This window comes from Chroicocephalus ridibundus, chromosome 2 (genome assembly GCF_963924245.1).
Source record: "Chroicocephalus ridibundus chromosome 2, bChrRid1.1, whole genome shotgun sequence".
Lineage (NCBI taxonomy): Eukaryota > Metazoa > Chordata > Aves > Charadriiformes > Laridae > Chroicocephalus > Chroicocephalus ridibundus.
The window spans coordinates 108,217,836-108,243,673 of record NC_086285.1 but is presented as its reverse complement, the minus strand read 5'-3'; the positions used below and the strand labels follow the sequence as shown (position 1 = coordinate 108,243,673).

General features: G+C 37.7%; 1 protein-coding gene across 3 annotated transcripts in view; it reads right to left on the bottom strand.

Annotated features, from left to right (window-relative positions):
• CD226 (CD226 molecule) overlaps positions 1-25,634 on the bottom strand; it is a 28,354-nt gene extending 2,720 nt beyond the window's left edge. For 2 of the 3 annotated variants that reach the window (XM_063326440.1, XM_063326441.1), the window contains exons 1-4: positions 24,468-24,564; positions 23,841-24,173; positions 7,193-7,525; positions 263-374 (exon numbers count right to left, since the gene is read on the bottom strand). In XM_063326440.1, coding sequence (XP_063182510.1) covers positions 263-374; positions 7,193-7,525; positions 23,841-24,173; positions 24,468-24,513 — 824 coding nt within the window. In that variant the 5' untranslated portion in view covers positions 24,514-24,564. Of the gene's footprint in view, positions 1-262; positions 375-7,192; positions 7,526-23,840; positions 24,174-24,467; positions 24,565-25,517 lie in introns of those variants that run through there. The other variant, XM_063326442.1, reaches the window with a different exon arrangement.
• Between the last annotated feature and the right edge of the window lie 204 nt (positions 25,635-25,838).

The window sequence follows — 25,838 nt, the reverse complement described above, 5'->3', positions numbered from 1 at the left end:
ACCACTGTAAACATTTAGCTGACTAAGGAACTTGAGTAAGCCATTTGTTTTTCTAATGTGAAAAAAGGAAAGAAAAAAAAAGTTACTTTTTTCATAGGCTGTAGAACTGATTAGCTCTTTCAATTTTAAAATTTTGGCAAGAAACTTCAATTTTCACATCTACCTTTTTTTTAATTGTCTCTGAAGAGGATGATAGGATGAGCTGTTAACACCTTCATACTTACCTGCTTCAGTATATTAAGCAAACTGGTTTGTTACTCACTTTTTGCAATAAGCAGTGGTGATGTAGAAGATCAATAGGAAAACTAACAGTAAGACAGCAGCAGAAATTCCTCCGGCTATGTAGATAATAAACAATTTATGATCCCAGGTTGCTAAAATACAATTGTAATAAATATGATTAGTATTTTGTATAAACTGGCATGAACTTTTTATGACAAATTAAGTTGAAAATCAATGATTATGTAGAGTCGTTACTCCATGACAGCTCATGCTCAATATTCAGACCTCACGACTATTTTCGCATTTCTAAAATGCCTTTGTTATGTTGAACTAGCTCTTATGAAAGTTGTGACTGGGATGACCAAAGGTGAGTGAACACACCACAGTGGTATGAAAAAAATGGTGATGCCTCGTATAATCCTTTCCTATCTCCTTCCCTCCCCTAGTGAGAAAGCAGTCCATACATAAGTGACTCGAAATATGGATAATAAAGGTACTCAGAATAATTAAGTGAATGTTCTTGGGATTCTAAAGGTTGTCCAATAAGAGATACCTAAAGATCAGTCAATATTTCCATGGGCAACAAGATATTTTTCAGAGCACCAGGAAGATCAAGTCAGTCCCCAAGAGGTTTTCTATTCAGTACTGCACACAATTGTATCAGTTATTTTCTGCTCTAATTAAAAAAGAAATCTGTTCACATTTTAACAAAAATTTTTCCACAACAATTTCTTCCATTGTGATCACTATTTTTTTAATACCCTAGTACTGTACATGCTTTGATGGTGGATGTCAGGAAACCCACCCTATTTGTTCTAGCCTAAGCAAAAATGCTTTCTTTGAGATTTACAGCCAAGGCAGGAAAAGTTACATTTATAGTAACTTTGCTAAAACTGCATTGACTTCTTCAGTATGGAGTCACATCTTCAAATGAAGCTAAGGAGCAATACATAATAATGAAAGGGTAGAGACAGGCAAGACAATGGCTCCAAGGTGTAAGTCACTATATTCTTATGGTGCTCAAGTTTACAGAGATGTAATGTGATATTATTCTCATTTTTGAGGTGAAAAAAGCTGGATGAAAGAACACAGGTAATAAAATCATGTAGGAAGCCCACAATATAAGTCCTCAGTGCAGTTATCATGCATTTAAACATTTATAAATTTTTCTCTTGTCACAATTCCAAAATTGGTTAGTGGTAGCACTAAAAAAAAAAAAAAAAAAGTGCGTTACACCACAGAACTTCAAGGCAGCTTTTTGCAGCCCACCACGGCGCCCTGCTTCCTGTTTCTCTATTGCATCTCTGCACGAGTGCTCTGCAGACTTGAGACTAATAGCGCAAAAAGCAAGCAAAGAGAAATAGTATGCAATGAACATTTCTGTACATAGTACCTTTGTGGCTAGCAGTATCAGCTACTACAGGAAACATCTTAGTCAGATGATCTACTAACTTCTATCAGTCTCAAATGACCCTATGTGTCATCGACGTCTTGAGGAGGCAAGCACTAGGTGTGACTCTGCCCAATTACCTACCAAAGAAGAAATATTTCCTGCATGTTCTTCAGTTTCTCAACATGTAGGAGTAAAACAAGAACTCCAAAAAAGCGAGGGTGCCCTGGGATGGAAAAGGAGTAATGCCTCTTGTATTACTTACTACTAGGGATTGTGGTCATATCTTATGGCGACAAGCTTGTTTCTTGTGTTTCAGATAAACACTAGAAATTTATTTGTGAACAGGGACTAAAAAACTGTTTTTAAGTGAGTCCCTCTTTAATGCTCTGCTCACTGTACAGAGGAAGACAGCATCCGAAGAAACCACTGCTGCCCCAAAGAGCTTTCATTCTGGATAGACAAGAAAGTCACATGCTCAGTTCATAGACAAAGGAAAACAATCACTAACGACAGCAATACCAGCGAACCAGCTGCCGAGCCATCACCAGGTGGCTTCTCTCTCCTGGATCAAAAATGTTCACAGCTTCTTATCTGGCTACCCTGAATACCAGTGGAGACTTGCTTAGGTACATCTCTTTAGTATTAATGTGCTCATTGGAAAGGATAACAAAAAATACTGATTACAGAAAAGTCTTATCCTTGAATTACAATGTTATTTTACTGGAAAGGAAAAATAAAGAAAATTCTCTCAGAAGTCTGTTCTGCTGAAGGTATGTGACACAATAGAGAGGGCTGCCTGATGACAAAAAATTATGTCTTTTGTATAATAACCACATATGAAATCACTCTACTTCTAGCATGTCTTCAACTGCTGTGTAGCTAAAATGACAGGATGGTGCATATAGCTATGTCCAAACCCAGGAGAAATTATAATGTCTTTTTTTTCAAGTGTTTAGCTACCCATCACAGAAAATCATTATCTGTGCCACTGAGCAACTACAGAAATAAAGAGAAGCCGTAAGCAACAAAGAAAAATTTTTGGAATCTTGTATTTAATTATCATTAAGGATATCTGAATCTGGAGAGAGTTTGAGACTTCAGCAGCATCCCCACCCTTCAGTCTAAGCACTCCAGACTTCATTTTTCTTTTCCTGAAGTTTCACCTTCAATTTTATCAGGTCAAGATAATAATCTCTGAGTTAATGAGTTTGAGAGCTGAGATTATCAGCTGTCAGTTAAATTTGCATGAGAAAAATCACTAGATTTTTTTTTTAGAACCGACAACAACTCAAAGCCCTTTTTGCCTTTGCTCATTTGAAGTGAGCAAAGCCTTCCTGAGGTATTTGTTTTCTTTAACTGTATAAAACCTTTTGTAATTACTGACTTCAACATAACATTCAAGATTTTGCAGAAACATGTCAGAGGCTTGTCATGTGTCTCTTTAGTTCTTGTGTTCTCATCAAAGGTGATATGCTGACGGGAGGCCATTAAGTGTATTTTCAGCATCAGTACAATTTCTGTTAAGTATTAAACAACGTGTCCCTCTCTACCCCCTCTTCGTAGCCTTGGCATTTTCTCTGCAAGATTGTGAAATTTTTTTTTGTGGGAAGGTTTTCAACCTTCGGTGCTCTGACTTTGGTTTTGAGGAGGAAGCACTGATGCGCCAGGCAGTTATTTCTTTTAACAAGAGATTTGAACTGCACTGTAAAGATCTTCATGTAACTTGTCACATGCCTTGCTGGACTGGCACGTATGGTATGCTAACTAGTCATGACTGAAATATTTTTGCCCAAAACAGAAAGGCACAAATTCAGCATGAATGCATTCATGCTCAGAGAAAGGCGAGTTGTCGAGTAGCAACCCACAGACATGGATGGACTGATATCTTGTGTTCATACTGGATGAATTCCTGAAGGAAGAAGGGAAGCTAATTTCACTCCTACCCTGACTCTCCTCACCCCTGACCGCAGCCTTATCTTCTGTCTGTTTTCTATGGCACAGAAGTACTGCTGTCTCCTTCCAGCTCAGAAGGACTTTATGATAACCCTCAATGACCAGAGAAGTAGTCCCTTGCGTATCCTCTGGGTGCTGTGAAGATCATACTGAGTGCTATTGAAAGACATTTAAAGGGCGATTTAAAGGCACAGTCAGCATGGATTCATAAAGGGAAAGCCCTGACCAACTAATTTGATATCCTTTTATGATAAGGTCACGTGCCTAGTGGATGAAGGGAACGAATGATGGATTATGCAACTGGTATGGAGTAATGCTGGGCACAAATACAAGTTGGGGGAGGAATGGCTGGAGAGCGCAGCCCTGCAGAAAGGGATCTGGGGGTGCTGGCTGGCAGCAGGCTCAACACGAGTCTGCAGTGTGCCCTGGCAGCCAGGAGGGCAAACCGCATCCTGGGGTGCATTAAATACAACATAACCAGCTGGTCAAAAGCCGTGTTGGTGCAGCCTCACAATGAGTCCTGTGTGCAGCTCTGGGCCCCACAATTTAAGACTGATATGAAGGTGTTTTAGTGCATCCAGAGGAGGGCAACAAGGCTGGTGAAAGGGCTTGTACAAACCATAATGTAATTCTGATCTCCCAAACGTACATCAAATTGCAATCACCAACCAGTTTTTCAGATATAGTGGGAACACACATCAACACAAAATGTTTCTATTTGCCTTTGTCTAAGAGAGCTTGCTATCCCACTTTCTGCTAAAGCAAGAAAAAAACTTAGTAAATCTCTCTAAAAATGGCTAGGCCTTAAAGTTCGAATAAGCTTTTGTTTTTCAACTCTTCTAATTTTTCAGTTCTTTCATGACATTTCCCCTTCTTTCAGAATCATCTACCAAAATAATGCATGAATATCAAGTCTGCTTCCTTCCTTGAAAAACAAGCTAAAAAATGAAATATGATCAAAGGAAAATGCATGGTAAGTAAAAGTCAGTAATGGGCTCAGATGTGGAATCTGGTGCCACGACCAAACTCCATATTAATAGAATTTTTAGAAGGAGAAATATAGTGGAGAACACATCAGAAATTCATCCAAAGTGTTTTGAACACATTATATAATTATGTAATAGTCAGCCTTCTGTTTCTGTAAGTGTTGTCCAACAAAAGCTACGCTACTTTACAAACACACATTGCTTTATGTGTTATGGGTTTTGAGGTCAAAAAAGATTTGCAGAAGACCCATTTCAGCTTACTGAAAAACAATAATCACAATATATAGTGGGACAGAATAGACAAACTTTATGATATGGAATGGATCTCATGGTTTTATTTGCACTGATGTTCACAAGCATTAAATGCAGCATACCAACTTCTACTGATGCAAATGCAAGAATATCACACTCGAATACCTGTTTCCCTCTCTCTTCCTTTTTCTTCGTAGGAATTCTATGCTGTTTCTCTTCGCAAACATACATTCACCTTTAGACAAGAAGCAAGTTGTTTCTTTCTACAGTAGCACCTCTTTGAATCAGCAGATTTGGAACTATTATCAGTGCTGCAAATAATCCTGTGTTCTTATTTACACCTCCTTTCACCTAGGATACCTCCTCTTTAAAACTTCTTGGCCTCTTCTCAATGACAGCTTCTCAAAACAAAAAATTAAAGAAAAAAAAACATTTTCTTATCGTTCCTCTTACTCTCTTTTAACATAAACAGAGTTTTCCCTACTACTGTTTAGAATGCAGCTATTCTCCCAGCTCCTAGACTCAGTATTTCAAAACATCTCTGGAACTGGGCAAGGTGAGAAGATTTGCAGTACCCATGCAGAATCACACCAGCAGACTAACAACATTGGAAGAGTTTGGTAGAAGATCCAAGCTAGAGTGTGGCTTAGCTGTAGTGCTGAGCCAAAGAAAATGATATGTCTGAACTGATAGAACACACACAAAAAATAGCGTAGCAAGTTTCTGTCACCGCTTGGTTTATTCAAGCCACAGCTGTTGCATCAGGCAGAGTAAGTCACTCGTGAGTTGGTGAGAGACTTCATTGGCTACTCCACAGGGAGCGGTGGGAGTTGACGCCCAGCCTGTCACTCCTTTCCCCTTAGTGTTTCTCCAAATCTCACTGGAAATATTAATTGTGTGTTATGAAATGGTTCCAAACATTAAAGAGAAATAATTGGAAATCCTTCACATTTCACTTCCTTTGGAATTAATGAAAATTCAACAAAATGCGCTTTGCAAGTGAGGGCTTAAAAGCGTGAAAATGGGGTGTGTTCTGAATCATATTGTACTTCAGCTTCTTCAACGGTTTCAGACCTTTTTTTTTTTTGCCAATAAACAGGCATAACTATGCTGGCATAGTTAGCACTAAAAATGATAAATAGGATTTGTTTCAAGAGCAAAAGAAGCGTGGAAACTAAATTTTTTCTGGAGAAGAAATAGTTCATGTAGGTAGAACTGACAATTCTTAAAGCCATTGTATTTTTTTTTGCACCTCATTATGTGCTTTCATTTTGATATGAAAAGCACTGCACTTGGAGTAAATAAAAAAAATAGTTCTATTGCTCTGCAATTTGGATATGTTTGATTATATGAATATAGTCAACATTTTGAAATGTGAATGCTTGAAATTATCAGAGGTGAGAGGAATTTTTCTCCTGATACCCCTTTTCTTTTCATCTCATTCTGCTCAATTTCATGGACTTTTATGATCAAGTATTAAGAGTAAAGCAGGTCAGCATTTTTTTCCCGAGCACATTCTCTACTTCTCAATAACAATATCACAGATCGCGCATATTCTGAAGCTTCATACCCCATGGCACAGCCCTTAGTACTGCCAAAGAGAGGCCTACTAACACATCTTTGTTACCAGGAACAAAAGCAGGACCCTCAAAAGATACCAGAGCGCTGGACCAAATGAATGGTGCAACAGGAGAAGGACTGGGGTGGTACAAGAACCATATCTTCACAATGCATGCTATAGAGAAGAACCAAAACTGAGGGTTTTTTTCAGTCATAACATAAAATAGAAGTAAAGGTTGGATTCAGCTCACAGTTAGAGAAATCTCGTTTTAAGTGTCTACACATGGAGACCTAGGTTCCTATTATAATCAAACTGTGACAACAGTCACAGCAAAACCTAGAGAGCTTCTCAGCTCCCCCTAAAGAAACTCCTTACAAGAATAAGATAGAGGCCGTTTTACTAATTTTTACATTTTCAAATGAGAGTGTGCTCTTTGCCTTTCTTGGAGGATAGGTCTCTCCCCTGGCACCCTGTGGTGCACTCTGCTAATGGAGAAATCTCCTTGTGGCTTCTTTGGGTTTAAGCCCAGCTCTCCCTGCAAACTCAGGTAGTCTCTGCGCTTCAAAAGCTTCTTCCTAACATCAAACCAGTTTCTCACAAACAGGTCTACAGTCCTATGATGAGATCAGACAACCTTAAAACCAGCTTCTTTCTGTGGAAACAAGATTAATTGTTAAATTTGCTACCTTTTACGTGCTGCTAATTGAAATGTAGTATTTAAATAAATCCTCACTTGTTATTGAAGTGTTATTTTACATGGGTAAAAGTGTTAATACCTCTGATGGTCCTATTGTAAAGACATTTACCACTTCCTCCTTTACTTACCAGACACAGTAAAACTCATCACATAGGTTTTGTTTCTTCCAGTAGCTATGCAGCGGTACGTCACAAAGTCAGAGTTGGTAATGTTTTGAATGACGATCATGGAGTTTGCCTGATCAGAGCAATCCACCTGTGTACGCTCTTTGAAATCTGAACCAAAACTTTGCTTTCCTGATGAGTGGCACAGAACCATGGTGTCTACCTGATCTGCTTTAATCCTTTCCCACAACACTTGCTGCACTGAATCTCCAATTTTATAAGGACAGGTAAGAGCAACATCTCCTCCTGGCTTGGTAAACACGTGAGTATTTTGTTTCTCAGATATTTCAAAAGCATCTGTGGAAAAACACAAGAAACAACAAAAATTGCTTAGAATTAATTCAAGGGAACTTCAGTATCAACAATTCCTGTATGGCAAACATTAATGAAATACACTTACAGTGGAAAGCTACTCAAATCATTTGAACTACTGAAAGATATAATTTATATCTATCTATGACTACATTTTTGTGCACATTTAGACAAAACAGTCTTTATGGAACTGTGAGGCTGTGAAGACATTGCAAGAAGGCTATTTCTATACATTTTGAGTACATGAATGTTTTATTAACAGTTTCAGCAAATATTCAACAGCATAAATTACAAGGCCAGTCTAATTAAATTCGTGATAGTCTTGTTCTGCTTTCACACTAATTATAATAAGAAAATGGTTTGATGTGACCATCAGGACACGCATTAGTGCATTATGTTAGAAGACATTCTAGCCTATGAACTACAGTTCTCCCACTCACAAGCTTCACCACTTAAATAAAAAAATTCTTAGCCCTTCATACACTTTACTTGGGAAAAACCTGTGTGATAGTCAGGCTGTGGTATCAAAGCAGAATTTCAGACAAATTCAAGACTTTCACCACATATAAACCATAGATATAATACATCTTAAATATTTTTGACTGAAATCCCTGTGCTCTGAATTATTGTTTTTAGTAATAGAATTCCCTGTTTACAAATTACAAAAAAAAAAAAAAATCTTCAGTAGAAAGACTGTCAATGTTCCTGATATTCAGAGCATTCAATAACCACTTGGTTTCTAAAGTCAGCTTTATAATGCCTATATCTCATAAGTTAGGGTTAACACTGTCACCTTTTAGAAGACTTTAATGTTGAAAAAGATTAATGATCAGACTGATTTTCCTGTACTGTAAAAGGACTCATCTTTCAAGCTCTTCAATGAGTTTCTTTTTTATTAGATGTCTTTAAGTCAAAAAATTTCACTACTATATATTTTTTATGTGTTTGCTGCTATCTATGGCCACAACAGGAAACAGAGACAAATTGTGTTGTAAAAATGACAGTCATTAAATGCAACAAAACCTGTTTATAAAAGAAAAGTTTTAAAATTAAGTCGTAGCCTGATTCATGAGATGAGATGGTTACAGTAGTGCTCTGGGTAGAACTGAATACACTGTAGGAAAAAGCTGGATTTAGATCCTCCTTAATATAAAATTTTTATCAAAAATCTATGACAAAAATTGCTGGTAAACTGTAATGCTTTGGATGCTGGTAGTGCCAGTGTTGTCAAAGTCATAGGTACTGGAGAAATCAATACAAATTGGCCTAGCTCACCTCCTAAGCTAGGTGCAAATAGTAGGATTTCAAGTGGGTAAGCATACTACCCTAAATCTAGGAATAAGTGATTCCATTTGTGTTGACAGGATGGAAACCATTGTGGAAGTCTGTGACTTCTGAGACTTGCACAGTTTTTCTATGAAACAGTGAATGAAAAAGTCTAGCCTGCAATTTTTTATCAATGGAACACAGCACAGAAAAATTACATTCTCGCTGCCTTTGGAGACCAGAAGTATAATTAAAACATTGAAATGCTGAAAGACAAAAGGAACTGTGTCTAATGAGTTTACCTAAAAAAATTAATGAAGAACTTGAAGATCCATGTAGACTGCAATCAAGAAGACAGAAAGTTAATGACAGACAAGGGCAGAAGAGAGAGAAATTCACTAACCCAAACAGAAGGTACAACACAGTGAAGCTAATTAAGTCCTTGGACAGCTTGCCAAAGACAGCTGAATTTCTATTACTGAAGACGTCTGCCAAGGCTGGATAATCATTTAAGATATCATGCTAGTTCCAGCAAGAATTTACTCATGGAAGTCTAAATATTATTCAAATCAGACTACTATGATGGGACTCTACACTTGCAAAGTATGTCCCTTGAAGTACAGTCGCTCAAAAGTCACTGCACTACAAAAGGTAATTATTTTTTTGTCTAGCAGATTCAGATCTGCAGACTAAGATTCAGATCTGCAGACTCAGATTCAGATCTGCTAGGTAAGAGGGGCAAATGAAAAGGTAACTGAAACCAATTCTCTCTCTTGCCCACCACATTCTTACAGGTCAGATCTTTACCTCCTGCCCCACTTCCCAGACCACTAACTTCCAGCAACTGCCTGCTTTACAATAAATCATATATCCTTCCCTGAGAAATCTTGTCTTCTTCACCGTGCAGTCTTTGCTGTTTTCCTCAGCTATGAGCAAGCTGTCTTCTCAGGAGCATTGAAGTCTCCCCATCTGGTCCTGGGTCCATCCTTCTGCCCTATTCATTTTATGCCAATGTTACCCTGAACTCCAGGTCTTTCTCCCATCTAAACATGCTTATTAGGGAAATTATGTGTATGACGATGATACTTCCTACCTTCCAGAGGATTCCAACCTGACCCAAAGGGCTGAAACCAGGACTGTATAAAAAACTGCTTTCTTCCGTGCTGTCCTGCTACACATTTGCTAGAAAAATATATGTTATACACATGGTAAACTGGGGAAAAGAAGATAAAATATTTTCCATCAAAATAATGAAAACCCCCCCTGTCTTAAAACTTATTAGTTAACTTTGTATGTTGTGTTTGATAATATATCACAATTCCAATAATATATAATACTATAACATGCTATAGTATACTGTAACAGATATGTTAGAAAGCTAAAGTTGCCTTGCAACTTCAGTGAAGAATTTCTAGGTACAAATCTCGATATATTTGTATAATTTTCTGGTATAAAACCAATATGTCTATAGTGAGAACTACATATAAACAGAGAAATTAAAAGAGTTTGAGATTCTCAGCTGCTGCATATTTTATCATAACCATTTTCAAACACAGACATCATGACACATTTTATTCTTTTGCATTGCATGTATATTTTACTTGACAGCATGCAGCAACATCCAGGTATTTTCACTCTTGATGAAAGATGTAAATCACTCCCCTTCTTACAGTATGATACCTTGCAAAACTTAAGTGATTATGTAAGGCACATACAGTGGAGAATCAGGCCTACGTAGTTCTAATTAAATCTTCCAAGTACACTAAAGTGTTCCAGGCTTTTGTTTCAAGCAATTGTCCCATTTTATTTTGACACCAGCATCAGCATAGTTCTTTCATCCTCCCTCTCCCCTGTTCAACCACTTTCTTTATTTAGCACCTTTCTGAACACAATTTCTTTGCTTTCAGCCTGGTACGCGTGGGACGAGAACCTCCCGCTTTGAGAAATACTTCTACGGGAAAAAGGCACACGGCACACCCACATACATTCACCCACACACACGCACATCCCAAGGTGACACACCATGTGTGAACATTTCAGAAATGTTAAAAAAAAAAAATGTACCATTGCATCTGATAAAAATAGACTTCCCCTGCCTCTGCTCATTCTGGCCACTGCCACTACTGCCTGCTCTGCCCCTCTGGCCACGTCATCTTGCCTCCTGGACAGAAAGTAGGAGGAGGTGACAGCACTCAATGGTAGGTAGGTGCACTTGCCTCTGCTTAGTAAAGAGGTGCTCTGAAGCACTGAAGAGTGTTCATCTCTTTTGGCATAACGTCACCTCATCATATTTTGCAATTACACTTTTTTCTATCGGCTTTAGGGCCATAAGACATATAAAGGGAAAAAAAATGTAAGCTTTCCTATTTTTAAAAACATAATCTTTCAATATTTTTCTTGGAAAGCAAATCTCAGAAATAGAGAAGTATAAAAGAGTGTAAACCAACTTCCCAGGATTTAAAGGATCAAACAACTAAAATGAAATTCTCAAATTAAGAAATTCCTTTTGGAAGGAAAATAAAATAATGGTGTAATCTTCCCCCCTCTATCTCAGACCCTTTGCTACAAGCAAGTAAAAGTCAAAATCAGTGTCATGTAAAAGTTTCATCCCCATTCTTTTGGGTAGAGCTTTTATACTTTTTAGCTCCTGTCATTCTTTCAGTCTTGATAGGATTAGCTGGTTTTGTTTCTTCAAAGGAAAGTTACTTATATAGCTGGACTTGTTTTCAGATGGTTTATTATTTTTTCAAGTCAGTATTTGTGATATTTTAATTACTTAGCCAGCCCAACACACAGACATTTTCCATGTGCTCCCAGGTACCACCAGGTCAGAACAAGCTGGTACTGCTCAGACTGATGGTAACAGAGTTACCTTTAAAGTAGCTACCCTTAGGAAGTAATGCTCTCCATCAGAAATAACTAATGACCTTAGCATATCTTTCAAAACTGCAAAGCTAACTTAGCTCTACAGTAGAGACAAGTTCACACGTCCCACTTCGTTTGCTAAAGCTCCTCATAAAAACACCATCTTCTTCTTCTGCTTGTAATAAGAAGTGGGAAAACAAATTGAAGATGAAAAGGCGGCTTAAATTTTTACGAAGATGAGCTTTCTCCAGGGCTTTTCTTTTCAACAAGAAAACCAACTTTCAGATGACGAAATACTTCAAGACTGACCCCTTCGCCCTCCCTGGATAGGCTAAATATGGAATTATATTTAGCTCCCAAACTAATGTCTTTCAACTGTATTTACACATACCATGCAATTTTGTTAAGTTTCTAAAAAAGTGGTTTTGCCCTTTTTTGGATGAGACAGGAAAATGTGGATGTGTAGCTATTAAAAAAGTTGTAACAATAAAGTTCTTAATTTCTAATGAGCTACTGACAACTGTCCTACTCAGAACTCAGAAACCAAAGGTAGAATGCTGTTTGAAAAAGGTGTATTTTTCTAATTGCAACTATTCGGATTGTAAAAGTTAAAATGAACATATTTATACTCCTTTACCTTTAAAACATCCCTGTAATATATATTAAGCTATATTGTGACAAGCCAGTGAATCTTTCTGTACCAATTATTAATTCTGCAAAGGTATAAACACTGCATGCAATTTTAATTCACTTGCCACCTTCTATTTATTTACCCATATTCTACTCCTCTTTGCTGTTATTTCACTCTTTCAAACTGAACTTTAATTATCTAGAGAGCAAAGAAAAGGAGAATCCAAAGAGAGGGAGAGAGGAAGAGTACAGTGTTAGTAAGAGTAAGCAAATCATGCTCTCTTCAGGTATAAACGTTCATAAGCTTCCAGCAAGGAGAATTTGGTTGTTGGGGAAGAAGTCATCGGATGAAAGCATAAAAACACTATGCCAGGATTCATCTGCAGAAGAGTCTGGACGATATAAGAGTTCAAAATTTCAAATTTTCATCCTCTCTAGGAATATCATTACTTCGGGATGAAGGGACTTTACCAGCAATAGGAGTTCAATGAGCAGAGAGGTGGAGTGACACAGGACACCGTGCTCAGCCTTCACTTACTGTTAATGATCTGACAGTGGACGAAGAGAGCTGCTGTGCTGAGAAACCGCATGTCACGGCACGCGTGCATGGGGTGCATTTGTGCCTACCTGCTCGTATCTTCCATGAGGCTCCTGAGGGTCAGACATCAGGCAGAGCAGAGGATATAATGTTTTAAGCCACAGAGAAGAGAAGGCAGGGGAGAGGGAAGGGAAAGGGTGTGAAAAATGAAACTGGCTCCTAAGGACGACTATTTCAACCAAGGTTTCTCAGGAGGAAAAACCAAGGGTGGCAAGGGAATGGACAAGGTACACACCCGTGCTGCCCAGCCCCAGAAGCATTATAGCACCCAGGAGTGCACCATAAGGACACACTATGAGGTATTGATACCCTGCATCTCAGATCCTAGTTATTACTTTTAATGGATTGTTTTATCAACTGAAAATATATTGAAGAAGAAGGAAATAAACAGTTTATTTCATACTAAGTTTGTCATGCAGCTTTATACCAAGTAAGAAAATAAAATGAATCCATATAACATCAGTATTTTTTACCGAATGTTTCCTTTCCATTTCTTTTTGTCCTTATTAAGGTATAAATTACATTCCTGTCTGACAGGCCAGTTGAAAGAAAGGTTCATCATTAGAAATATAAGCAGCAGAAGGAGGTTCTGCAGACAGAAAAATTTCAGAACTTAAAATATTAATCACTTCTTAGTGATTTCCTTTAGAGTTGAACTATCTGAATCTGTAATTCCTTTTACCCTCTGCTTTTCACCTATCTCTGTTCATTCCATAACCTAACATGTATTTCCCCAAATAAAATATTATGCAATCTGTGCTAGTCTGTACTATCTCCTTAATTTTGAATATTTTAAAACTGTCACTGTGCACTTCCTGTTTTCCCCTGCAATTGAATCCTGTAATGATTTCCAAATTCCATTAAATCAAGATTTCATCCATCACATTTACACTTTGAGAAACAAAAAAACAAAGTCGTAAAAATCTTCGGTCTGGATTTATCTACTGGGTGCCACAACAGTTATGGTTGATACTAGAGGTAATTCCATATTTTAGGTAAGTTGAATTTCACAGTGGTTGCTGCAGTGGCATAGAATTAGGGAAAAGTAGCTGAGAAGATCAAGTAATTTTGGCTTATAGATGTAGGGAAATGCTTGCAAAAAAAAAAAAAAAAATTCTTTTAACACGCTAGATTCAATTCCAAGTCAGTTTTGGCTTTCTTAGCCCATTCATGCTTGGACAGTGTTTCAAGGTTCCTTCCAGGTCAGCTGCCCCTGCTTCCATCTCGTCTATGCTTTCTTTCTGAGTTCAGTCAGAAGCTTCTTGTTCATCCACGTAGGCCTTCTGGCATTTTTACTCGATTTCCTGCTTGTTTCAATGGACCATTGGAGAAGGTTTTCCTTGAAAATCTTTCTGACATCACCCTTGAGATTCTTCCAAGCAGATCTCTGAACAAACCACGTTCTGCTCTTCTGAAGCCCAGGGTTGTGATCCTGCTTTTTTGCTTTTATCCCCTTCTCTTGGGATCATTAACTCCACTATGCAGCCAAGGTTGCTCTGATCTTCGCAGCCCCAACAAGTTCTTCCTTCTCTGTGAGCCTGAGGTGGAGCAGAGTGTCTCCTCTCTTCAGCTACTTAGTCACCTGAGTAAGGAAGTTTTTATCAATGCAGTTCAGGAACCTCATGGACTGATTATGCCCTGCTGTGTTGCTCCTCCACAAATACCAGGTGGTTGAACTCTCCCAAGAGGATCACAGAATGTGAAGCTTCTTCCAGTTGTCTGATGGAGGTTTCATCTACATCAGGTCTGATTACCTTGATCAAGCAGTCAGTAGCAGACACTCATTGCATCACCACCTATGTTGGTCTGCCTTCTAATCCTGACCCTTGAGCTTTCAGCTGGCTCATCATACATCCCTAGGAAGAACTTCCCATGTTTTCACTGCTTTTTCACATAAAGGGCAACTTTCCTTCCCTGCCATCCCCACCTGTTCTTCCTAAAGAGCCTGTATAGGGCCATTGCAACACTCCGGTCATGTGAACCATTCCACCATGTCTATGTGATCCCAATGTGATTGTAGCCCTGATTCCTTGGGTTTTGCCCATGCTGTGTTTGCTGGTGTACATATGGTCATCCAGTTGTGCTGATTACCCAGAAAAAGTATGAGAGCTTCCCCACAGTATGTCCCCTCAGCATTTCCTTATTTGTGTGGACACACTTGGGAAGGCCACCCTTGTGCCCTGATTTGTTACTCTCAAGGTGTTTCCTGTCCATATAATCCCACACCATTTGCACATCAACCCAGTCCACTTACTTGTTCACATGTTGTCATCCCACTTTCCTGTTAAAGCTCCCCTCATCGGCCTGTTGGTAAGGATGCTCTTTCCCCACATGTTCAGGTGGATCCTGTCTCTTCCTAGCAGTCCTTGATCATCAAGAAGGGTTCATGGTGACAAAAGGTAACACCTTGTTGTTGACACCAGCTGTACAAGTGGTCTTTTCCCACAGAATCTGCCTTGTCTTCCCAGGGCTTTTCACTTCTTCAGCAGGATCAAGGAGACACTGTCATCCTAAATCTGGGTTCTTTACCCAGCGTGCAAGCCAATAAGACATGGAGCAGAGGTATTTCCAAGTTTATTTCATTAATGTGCAGAAAGGGGTGCTCATCCCAAAATAGGAGCACATCTTTGTTTCAAAAATGTCCTTTTTGATACATTGATTATTAAATATTCTAACATTTAATACATATTCATTGTTATTCTCTTTAATGATTGGTAGAGATATCTTTGCTTCCTATGTAAATCAGTGCACAGTCTCTGTTTTCTTCTTCCATTGTTCTCTTTTGTGTAGGTGGTATCATTTGGGTAGGCAGTCAATGAATCGGTGTTTGTAATCTCCCCCTGCCGAAATAACCTTTTACCTACTTCTCCTCTAATCTTGGCAGTTACAGGTGTTTTTCTTGGTTTGCTGACTGGGCCTAGAGTTCATCGGTCTCTTGACAGGAGTATCCTGCTTATTAACAAACCTACATTGTCTAGGAGTTAGTTCCTTAATTTAATCTTAGATAAACCATGTCTAGTTACTATTTCTCTACAAATGATCAAATAGGTTTGAGGCTGTATAGACGACTTTTGCCAGCAGCGGCAGGTTCCCTTGGTTGCGTTGTTTACATGTTACATTTCATTCCTCTAGTTAATATCAATTTTACTACAACACCACCACGTAAGCTGCCCATATCCTTAACCACCACCTCCAGCACCATGTAGTCATGCCTGATGTGCTCAAGGTCTCTCCTAGACTGATCTTTGGTTTATGTGTGGAAAAGCAGCAGGGGTCAGAAGTTTGAGGAGTGGGCAAGCTTTGGCAGCTCTCTGCAGCATCCTGGAGTCTACCCTAGCAAGCAGCAAACCTCCTCAGGCAGCAAGTTGGGTCAGCAGATGAACACATGAGAAGTGAGAGTCATCCTCAAATTATCACACACCAGCAAGTCAGTTAATAACTATAGTATCCAGATGATATGCAATGCATGTTCATCGAAACAATGCTCGTAGGGAACATATAAAACAACCCTTCTAATTTTATCTTACTCTGGTAAAAACACAGCAGTCCTCATGGGTACTGAATGTTAAAATATTTTCCTTAACATAGCATATTCTGATGCAAACAAAGTAACCAAGAGTATATAACAGCAACATTATTCTTAGTAACTAATTGAACATTCAAAATGGTAAGGAGTAAAAAGACAAAAAGGGGCAGGGGGGAGTCAAAAAAAATCCCCAGTGCTGAATAGAAGGATCTGGATGTTGTGATTGCTAGCCAAATAGAATCAAAAATGTTACTGCCTTGTCTGTTTCCAAAAGACAAATTTTCTCAGGTATGTCAACAGAGAGTCATATACAAGACAAAGGACGCATTATTCTGCTTCATTTAGCAATAGTAAGACCTTAGATGGAACATGGTGTTTCATGCTATGTATCTTATTTTAATAAGGTTATAGGCAAACTGGAGAAAATTCTGATGAGAACAAGAATGATGAAATTTAGAATCATGAACTAAGAAGAAAAGTTAAACGAATGGTGTTTCTTTAGTACAGAGGGAGGACTGAAGGCTGGCAACGTGAGAGCCTTCTTTTTTCAAAGGAAGGACTACAGTGAATAAACACAGTATTAAACAAGAGATATTTGAGTTAGCTATAATGGAAAAAATATCTCCTTGTAAGGCTGGTTAAGCACTAGAATGACTACACCAGAATATTATGTGTGCAATTCCAACATGGGAATTGGTCAGAGATGATACAGATATGCTTATCCTGCCTCAGAACAGAGAGATGGATGAGGTGAATTTGGAATGTTTCTTCCAGCCTGAGTTTTCCACAATTCTGTAATTCCTTTTGATCTAAGTTTTTCCTTCAGAAAGGAAGAGGAGATATCTTCTCTGCTCCCAACAGACCTGCTTTGGGCTTTTTCCTCTGACCTTTGCTACTGAAGGGGCATCCAATCCTTAGTTCATTACAGAAGGTAAAAAGTAAGAAAAGCAGCATTTAATGGGTCAATAACCACAGCAGAGGTGTGAAAAAAGCAGCTTCACTTTCCTCCATCCTCTTGCTTTCTAATTAGGTGCTGACAGTGTGGTTGACACTGTGTAAGATACAGGGATAGTTCTTGCTCTGGGGAGCTCAGAGTCTGAGAGCCGAAGAATGAAGATCCTTCAGGATTAGTTCTTGCTTCCATGTGCTTTAAAGGGCTGATAGTTTTTCACTGTAGACCTATGAATCATATTCTAAATTGAGACAGAGATAAATAGAAAGCAAGCTATTTCAGGTGGAGAGGGACTTGAAAAAAATCTACGCAACGTGCTGCTTTTGGCAGGCAGAAGAACATTAATATAGAAGTAAGTGCTGAGTGGCATGGATATCATCACACTAGCTAAGAATAGAAAAGCTCTGTCTCTGCTATCACAGAAGAGGTTGATCACTCTATTTAAAATATGGGAGTACTTCATGGTACATCTGGCATTTAAACACTCTATTAATGAACTTCCATTCTTATTCAGAGTTGCTAGCAAAACATACTCCCTGAGCAAATGGTCCATTGTCACTGATTGACAGAAACACACACTTACCCATGAATTAAAAAAAAAAAACAATTAAAAAATAACAATTTCCAATCATACAACAGCTAAAAAAAAACCCAAAAACAAACACACAAAAAACCCCCACCAAACCAACCGATTATGCAACTCTTTGTAATTCACATTATGGATGCAAAAGTCACTACGAACATCAAAAAGATTTTTTCCCATTCTATTCAGAGCATTGCATGGGAATTTTTAAGTCAAACTAGTGCTATTTTAACACCTAACAGAAATAAATTCCTGAGAATATAAACATAAGTTTCATAATATGCAGCAATTCATGTCAGAATTCAAGTCTTGAAATGCAAATAAATAAACACAGAACAAAAACATTCCAGGTAATTTTAACTACATTCACTCTTTATGTAAATAAACATACAACACTGCTCTGCCATGAAAGCCAGTTTCATTTAAACAGCTTATATATCACACAGTTCTTCACTGCTGAAGACTTTTGACTTTCTATCTAGATGCATAACAACGTCGTAGTGTATAGGAGTAGAAAAATATCAGTTTGTGATCTCTCTAATGATATTTATTGTATTCTATATTTTAAGTTAAATTTGCATTGTAAATTTAATCATGTATTTTAAGATTGCTGATCCAACTTTAACTGATTGAGTTCTGCATCACAAAGCTCTTCACAAGTTGATTTACTTTGCCTCTGAGACAGTTTATGTCTACACTCAATCATCTCTGATTCTGTTCATTTTAAAATAGTCAATATTCTGATCATACACTTCAATGGAAACTTAAAAACCCTTAATTCAGGGATTGCTGCATTTTGATGCAATGCAACCTAGAGAACTATTAAGAAGGACAAGTGGTTTGGGAGGATGTGTGAAACACATGAAGCCAGATCTACTTATCAGTACTTCTCAAGGCAGAATGAATCACAGGATAGTTTGTAGTTGCATAGGAAGCATCAATACAGTGGCCTGGTAATGTGAAAAGTATTGCACTGAACTGCAGCTGACAGAGAAATGCCTCATACTTTCATAAGGGCAAGAGAGAAAAGGTCAAGATTATCGTTATGTGCAATGACAACTCAAAGCTATAACCAAATGGTAATAGTATGTCAAGTATGAATACATGTATGAATACAACAGGTATGAGAATGCAACAGGAAAAAAGTTTTATAGAGTGTCTACATAGGAAGTCTAAACTAAACCCATTAAGTTCACCAAAGTATTTGACCTGGAAGACGTTTTAAATGTAAATTACCAATAATTTATTTTGCTAGGTTGGGAACAAGAGAGAAATACACTTCAAATTTGTAGAAGTCTTAAGATCTTGATGTACAGGTATTAATGGAAATCATATTTTGAACCAAAAAAAAGTCAGTTGATCTCGTCTTAACCTTTTCTGTTGATATATCCACTTTGTAATGCTCCATGGAGTCAAGAATGGTTCAAAAAGAACAGACAAAACTAACAACTTAAAGGCAGATATGCATGACAGGATAACACACTAGACCACATCTAGTAAAAGAAAAAAATCATTTACTACAACAATTGCATCAAAAATTTGATATGAGTGTTGAATTACCACCACTTCTAGGGTCTTCCGTCTACCAGTGATGCAATGAGGACAGTGGACCAAGAAAAGACCTTTGTAATGAGAGCTATAACCTCCTCTGTCTCCTGGAATCTCAGATCCTTATGACAGCTCAGTCATTGCTTACCCAAGATGAATCTTTTGGGTTTTTTTTTGTTTTGGTTTGGTTTTTAAACTTTTGTCCCTGATTGAAAAAGAATCACATTCACTCAACCCAGACCATGGTGGGGTAAACTACTCTTCAGTGACCAGAGACTAAAGCAGGAGCAGAGTCCTAAATAGAGTTTCTGCAATATTATTTTGCTACCTCCTACACTGCAAATCTTTTATTCACTCAATAGTACCTTTAATCACTTATGAAAGAGGGTAACCACAGTGGACTTATTATTTATAAAGATGTCTTTACTCTAAAGGGAAATAAATAGGGATGTTGTCAAAATACTAATAAAAAGAAACATGCCTAATGTCTTTCAAATACCTGAGGTCTTTCTTCTCTTTCTGTGTTTTTGTTTAAAAAAGCAAGTTGTGATCCCCAAACTTTTTAAACTGCTTGATCTTGGAGTGTCAGGGGTCTTGTTAACACTTAAGTTGCTGCATCTAGTGACACTACTGTAAGCGTTAGACATTACTTGAAGTGTTTACTCATTAAGCATCAGCACTTGAGACTTCAAACTATGGAAATGAAAAATGTTGTCAAATCAGAATCATACCAATTTTGCTCATTTTGTATTTGTAGTTTTAAAAAATTATACAAAGCACATGGGAAAGCAGAATCAGACTCATGACCTCTGTTGATTACCAGGGATGAAGCACTAGGGCAACTTTGAACAGTTTTAAGTGCAGAAACACACATTGTTTTGCAAGCCAGCAAAAGTTAATCCAAGATACTTTATCCAAATGTATGTAACTGCCAGCAGATATGATTGCCATGTGAAGAACATTTTACCTTATACTTTAATCTGGTTAAGAATCTCCATCATGAGTATAACGCCATATGGCATTATTTCCATTTATTTATGCTATTTCCATTCAATGGAAATTCTGAAAGCTAGTTATTGGGAATGAAGTCTATTGGGAATTAATAATTCTTAAATCCTAACCAAAGAAAACAATGTAATTGAAAAAAGTTTTAATTACCTATAAAATGATCTTTCTAGTAGGTGTGCCAGGTTTCTTTATAGCAGAGAATATTGGATTCCTTAAAAACCACTTCATTTTCCAGGACCTCAACTATTTGTGTGTATTAATCCTATAGAACAAGACCCATTTCCAGTGAAATTATGAGACTAATACTCAGCTTTCTCAAAGCTTTTTCCCTGGTGCAGAATAAAAACACTTTAAAGATGAACATCAGCGTCCTAATTTTACAGGATGGATGACAAAGAAGAAAAATTACGTACCTAGTGTCAGCAGCAAGCTAAAATACTGGCTGCATGGCAGGGAATTTTAAGTTTACTGTTGGTTTAATCAAAGTATGATGTCATCCAGGGACTTTAAAATATTTAGTACTGATGAAGCTGCTAGTAAAGTAAGATAAAGCCTGACTGATAACAGCTCTACTATAAATACTACATAAATAAATACCTTCTCATTAAAAAAAGAAATTAAAACTCAGGGTTTAATAGCTTTTAATTTTCAGTGCAGATTGAAGTAGTAATATTTTATCTTCACTAGTGATACACTACATTCTTTTTAGATCAGTGTATATAAAGATCTTGTTTATACACATCTACCAGGAGCTGAACAAGATTGATTGTTCCTGTTGTCAGAAACCTTGATTCTTTAAATGGAAAAGGATTAATTTCTATTAAATGTTGTTATCTGCCTCTGAAGTAGGATTAAATTGATATACTTGAAAAATGGGGGGGTGGGGGGTGGCTTGTGTGTTAAGTTTGTGTTTTAACATGTTCAAACCAAGAGAAAAACCTTCCATACTGAGCATACTGAATCCCACAGTAACATTTAAAACAACATGCCTCTGGTAACTGATCAACTTTTTATGTGGTTTACAGTGTGCTGAAATCTGTAAGTGGATCACCTAATAAAGGTATTGGACTGAAGGGTAACGTCCCACAGGAAAGTGACTGCCTTGTTTCTTGCATCATTTCAGAGACACTGGAAAAGGCTGCCCAGGGAGGTGGTGGAGTCACCATCCCTGAATGTGTTTAAGACTCATTTAGATGTGGTGTTAAGGGATTTGGTGTAAGGAAGAACTTTGTAGAGTGGAGTTGATGGTTGGACTCGATGATCCCAAGGGTCTTTTCCAACCTAAATGATTCTGTGATTATATGATTCTATGATTAACCCTAGCCAGTATGTTCAGGAGCAACTAGCTGAGATCAGTACTGCCTTGGCCAGGAAAAGGACTAAATGAGCTTGCAGGTCTCTACTGCATCTAACTTTTAGGATTTTACAGAAAATGAACCCACTGGCTCAGCACTGCCAGAACTCAGGTAGGACCAACCTGCATAGGAGTTCTACTTTGCCTGTTCCTTTTTGTAAACAGCAACCTGGATTTCGAGGTCTCAGCTTATTTGAATGCAACTAAAAAGTATGTTTCTAATGCCTACAGCTGCATTAATATTGTTCACTAAAAGGACTACCAGAGAAAAAGAAACTAGAGAGTTACTACTTCAGTAATGTTATTCTTTACATAATAAAAAAGACACTGGAGTGAAGCAAGCATTCAGAGATGCCACTAAAAGTATCACAGTTGAGGAACTCTGACCTGGACTGCAAGCCTGCCCTGAGGGACCCCACTCAACTCTTTCACTAATAGGACATTCCTTCTACATGTGAATGACTGTGAAATGTACATCTATGCCAATGTGCCACAATGGGAAGAACAATTTCAGATCCAAACTATCTTATCTAACCAAACAATCTGAGGGAGACAGAATAACTTTTTTCAAAGTCAGGGCAATAACTTATACGAGCCTTAAATTCTGCATTGATGAGCAGCAATGTTTGCTAATAAAAAGCTAGCAGAGATAGGAAGACAAATTGGGATTTCTATTTCATCAATGCCATCAACAAAGATGCTGGCTAAAATCAAGTTTCAAAAACTTTCAGTGGTGAAGGCAGGAACAATGCACCTTGGATTTGTGTAGTTTAGGTATCTCCTACAAGAGTCAGGTCCACTGTTTCCTTGTAACACTGAAATTACAGAAGTGTGGATAAAATAAGCTTGAAATTAAGACTCTGAAGGATCAGTCTAGGAAAAGAACAGTTATTTTTATCTTCAGGTCTTTCAAATGCTAGGAACTAAATTTTCCTTTTAACCCATTCTTTCCTATCTGTGAAATGCAATAAAATATTGAATGAAGTCTATTTTCACTCTGGAGGATGGGAAAGAGGAACAGATTGGTTTTGCATGCACAGTATCAAATCAACAAACCAATAACCAAAACTAGTTATCTTTTGAGGGCTATTCTATCATAAGTACATAGTGATCTTCTAAGGAATTCTACCCTAGAAGCTTGGTAATTTGCACCAGAGTTGTCAGTTGACCATGCATGGAAAAATACTAGAAAAGGTTTTTCTCCTCTTGTACAGCTGGAAAAGAAAGTAAATTGAATGAGTCGTCAGGTAATTACAGAGCCTTTGGAAAGCAGATGGGCAGCTACACAGAACATACTTGGGCATAACCGGATCTTTTTCTTTCCTTCTTCCCTTTTCCATCTTTAAAAAAAGTCTCCTTTTAAAGAAAAGGTCTATTTTCTTCATTTTAACTTCCCTACTTCCCTCCTGTTTGTTGCCACACCATTCCTAAATGATTATTGTGTTACTGAAAAAGCAAGCACATAAGATCTTCTCTGGAAAAAAAAAAATAAATCAAAAAACCCTAACAATCAATCCTAGTTTCAGACCAGGAATACTTTCACCATTGAACATAACGATAAAAATATAGTATCCTCCATAGGCAGTCACAAGGTTCATCCATGTAATTTCATGGGTAGCTGCAGTTTCATCCCCTGAAGATATCCTACAGCTTGTTGAAATGCTATGAGAACCTTGTCCCAATGGAAATATCGCTATTGCAATGACCATTAGTACCTGAAGTCTGCCATGTAATACTTTGCTGCTGTGACATCTGTCCATCTCCTCCAGTTCCCCTCCTTACTTCCCACTTCTTTTAAAATAACTTTTTTCTGCTGTGCTATTTCTTTTCCCCATATTACTCCATTTCTTCATGCTATATAATTGAAAAGAAAAATTACAATGCCAGATACTCCCTCAATTGACATGGATTTCTGTTTTGCACATATCAGAAATTAAAAAAAAAACCCAAACAATAAGAGATTTACTTACCTGGCTGAATAATTTCTATTACTTTTTCCCAAATTCCATCTGGGTAAGTTACAATGGAGCAAAAGTAAAGACCAATATCCTCCAAAGTGCTCTTGATGAATGATAAGGACTTGTCTTCCCTGGAAGCATTTTCAAAATAAATTCTTCCATTGTATTTGTCTTCAATGTGTACACCATAGATTGGATGCAAGACAGCTATATTTTCTTTATGAGTTACATTAAATTTCATCCAGGATGTCTGGATTATGACAGCATCTTTTGGATATATGCATTCCAGTTTCACCTTCTCAGTAAGTTTTACAGTTGAATCCACAAACTTTCCTTCCACGTTGGCTAAAACACACACAGAAGTTCAGTTTCAGAATTGACATAGTTGAAAATTGAAGTTCTAGAAAAACTCAGAAGCAACTCTGGCAGCACTACAAGCAAAACACTGAAGAAAAAACACTAAAAAAAACCCCAAAACAACCAAACCTTAGACATTATTATTACTCCTAACTTGGGGGTATCATTGAACAGTTAAAATTTGTCTGAAACACAGAGTAACACACTTGTGAATTGATTGTACCAGTCATGATGCAATAAAAAAAGGAAAGATGTTAGCGAGGAATAAGAAAGCAACCTTACTTCTACAAAGCTGGAGAACTGCAATAAAGAGAGCTGCGTGGTCCATCTCAAAGAACACTGGAATCAGTGGCCACAGCGTGACAGGGTTTTATCCAGTCCCTGCGCATCATGTGCCCTTCTCACAGGATGTTTTTACTTTTGAAAGACGAAAAACATCATGCACTTTTTACTTTCACATTCTAAGAAACACCAAGTTTAAGGTCTCAGTGCAGATGCATGAGAGAGAGACTAAATTCCTATCAAAATCCACCTCGGAGTAGTTTGCATTGCTAAGGAATCTCTAGCCATATGCACAAATGCTAGGGTAAGTGATGAAGCGGGGATCTTTAGGTTTCAGCAGCAGAAGCAAACAGAATTCTTCCATGCCATGTATCCAAAATCAACAGAATTTTTCCATTTTTCTGACACTACAGTTCAACATTTACCTGTTATTCAGGGAGTGAAAAATGTAAAGAGAAGAGAAAATAGTTCCTATATATTAGAGGTCATAATTCTGTGACGCGTTGTAGAAAGCAATCTCTTAAGGTTTAAGAATTTATTTGTGATAACATGTCATGAGCTAGTATTTTGGGATCAAAACTATGCAGCTCGAAAATTCTTGTTCAAAGGTGTAAGAATCCTGAATATTCGTGACTCATGTTGAAATTTGTCAAAACAAGCCATCCTCTTACATTTTTTATAGATTTTTCCCAGGACAACTGCAAGCATTTTCGCACCTCAGCAAGCCATAGTTTTATGGAGCTGCTTAAAATTGGAACAACATGATTGACTTGAAGTTAAAACTAAGCTTGAATCGACTGGCGAAAATTCTCAAATGAGTAAACAAATGTAATTTGAACTACAGCTGACAACAGAGATTAATATTTGAGGCGAGTAATAGCCTGCACAAGCTTGAGCAGAATTTAGCATTAGATCTGTTTAAGACTCCTCCCACAGTGCAACAGCTTGTGCCTAAACCGAAATCTGTATGTATTTATCTGTATTAAACTAGGCATGTTTTAGGATAATACAGCATTTTTAATGTTTCAGTGACTCCGTTTTGCCACTTACTAGTTAGATCTGTCATTCTCCATTGTTGCAGTTGGACTTATTTCTTCTCTGCTTTGTCTGGATTCGCAAAGTACGCCTAGACAGTCAGTAGTCCATCTGATGCCAAGTGTAAAAATCTAAATGGAAGAGAATTGAGTTGAAGATTGGGTCTTGGTTTATTTGCATTACAAAGTTATCTCTTTGAACAGATCAAAAGATTAACTTGCATTAAGCTTGTCTCAGGAAACAGAAGTATGGCTGATAAGAAAAGCAGGAAATGGGAAGCTTCAGAAACTGAATGGCAAATTTTGTATTGAAAAAAAAAAAGGATCTTGCGAGTTG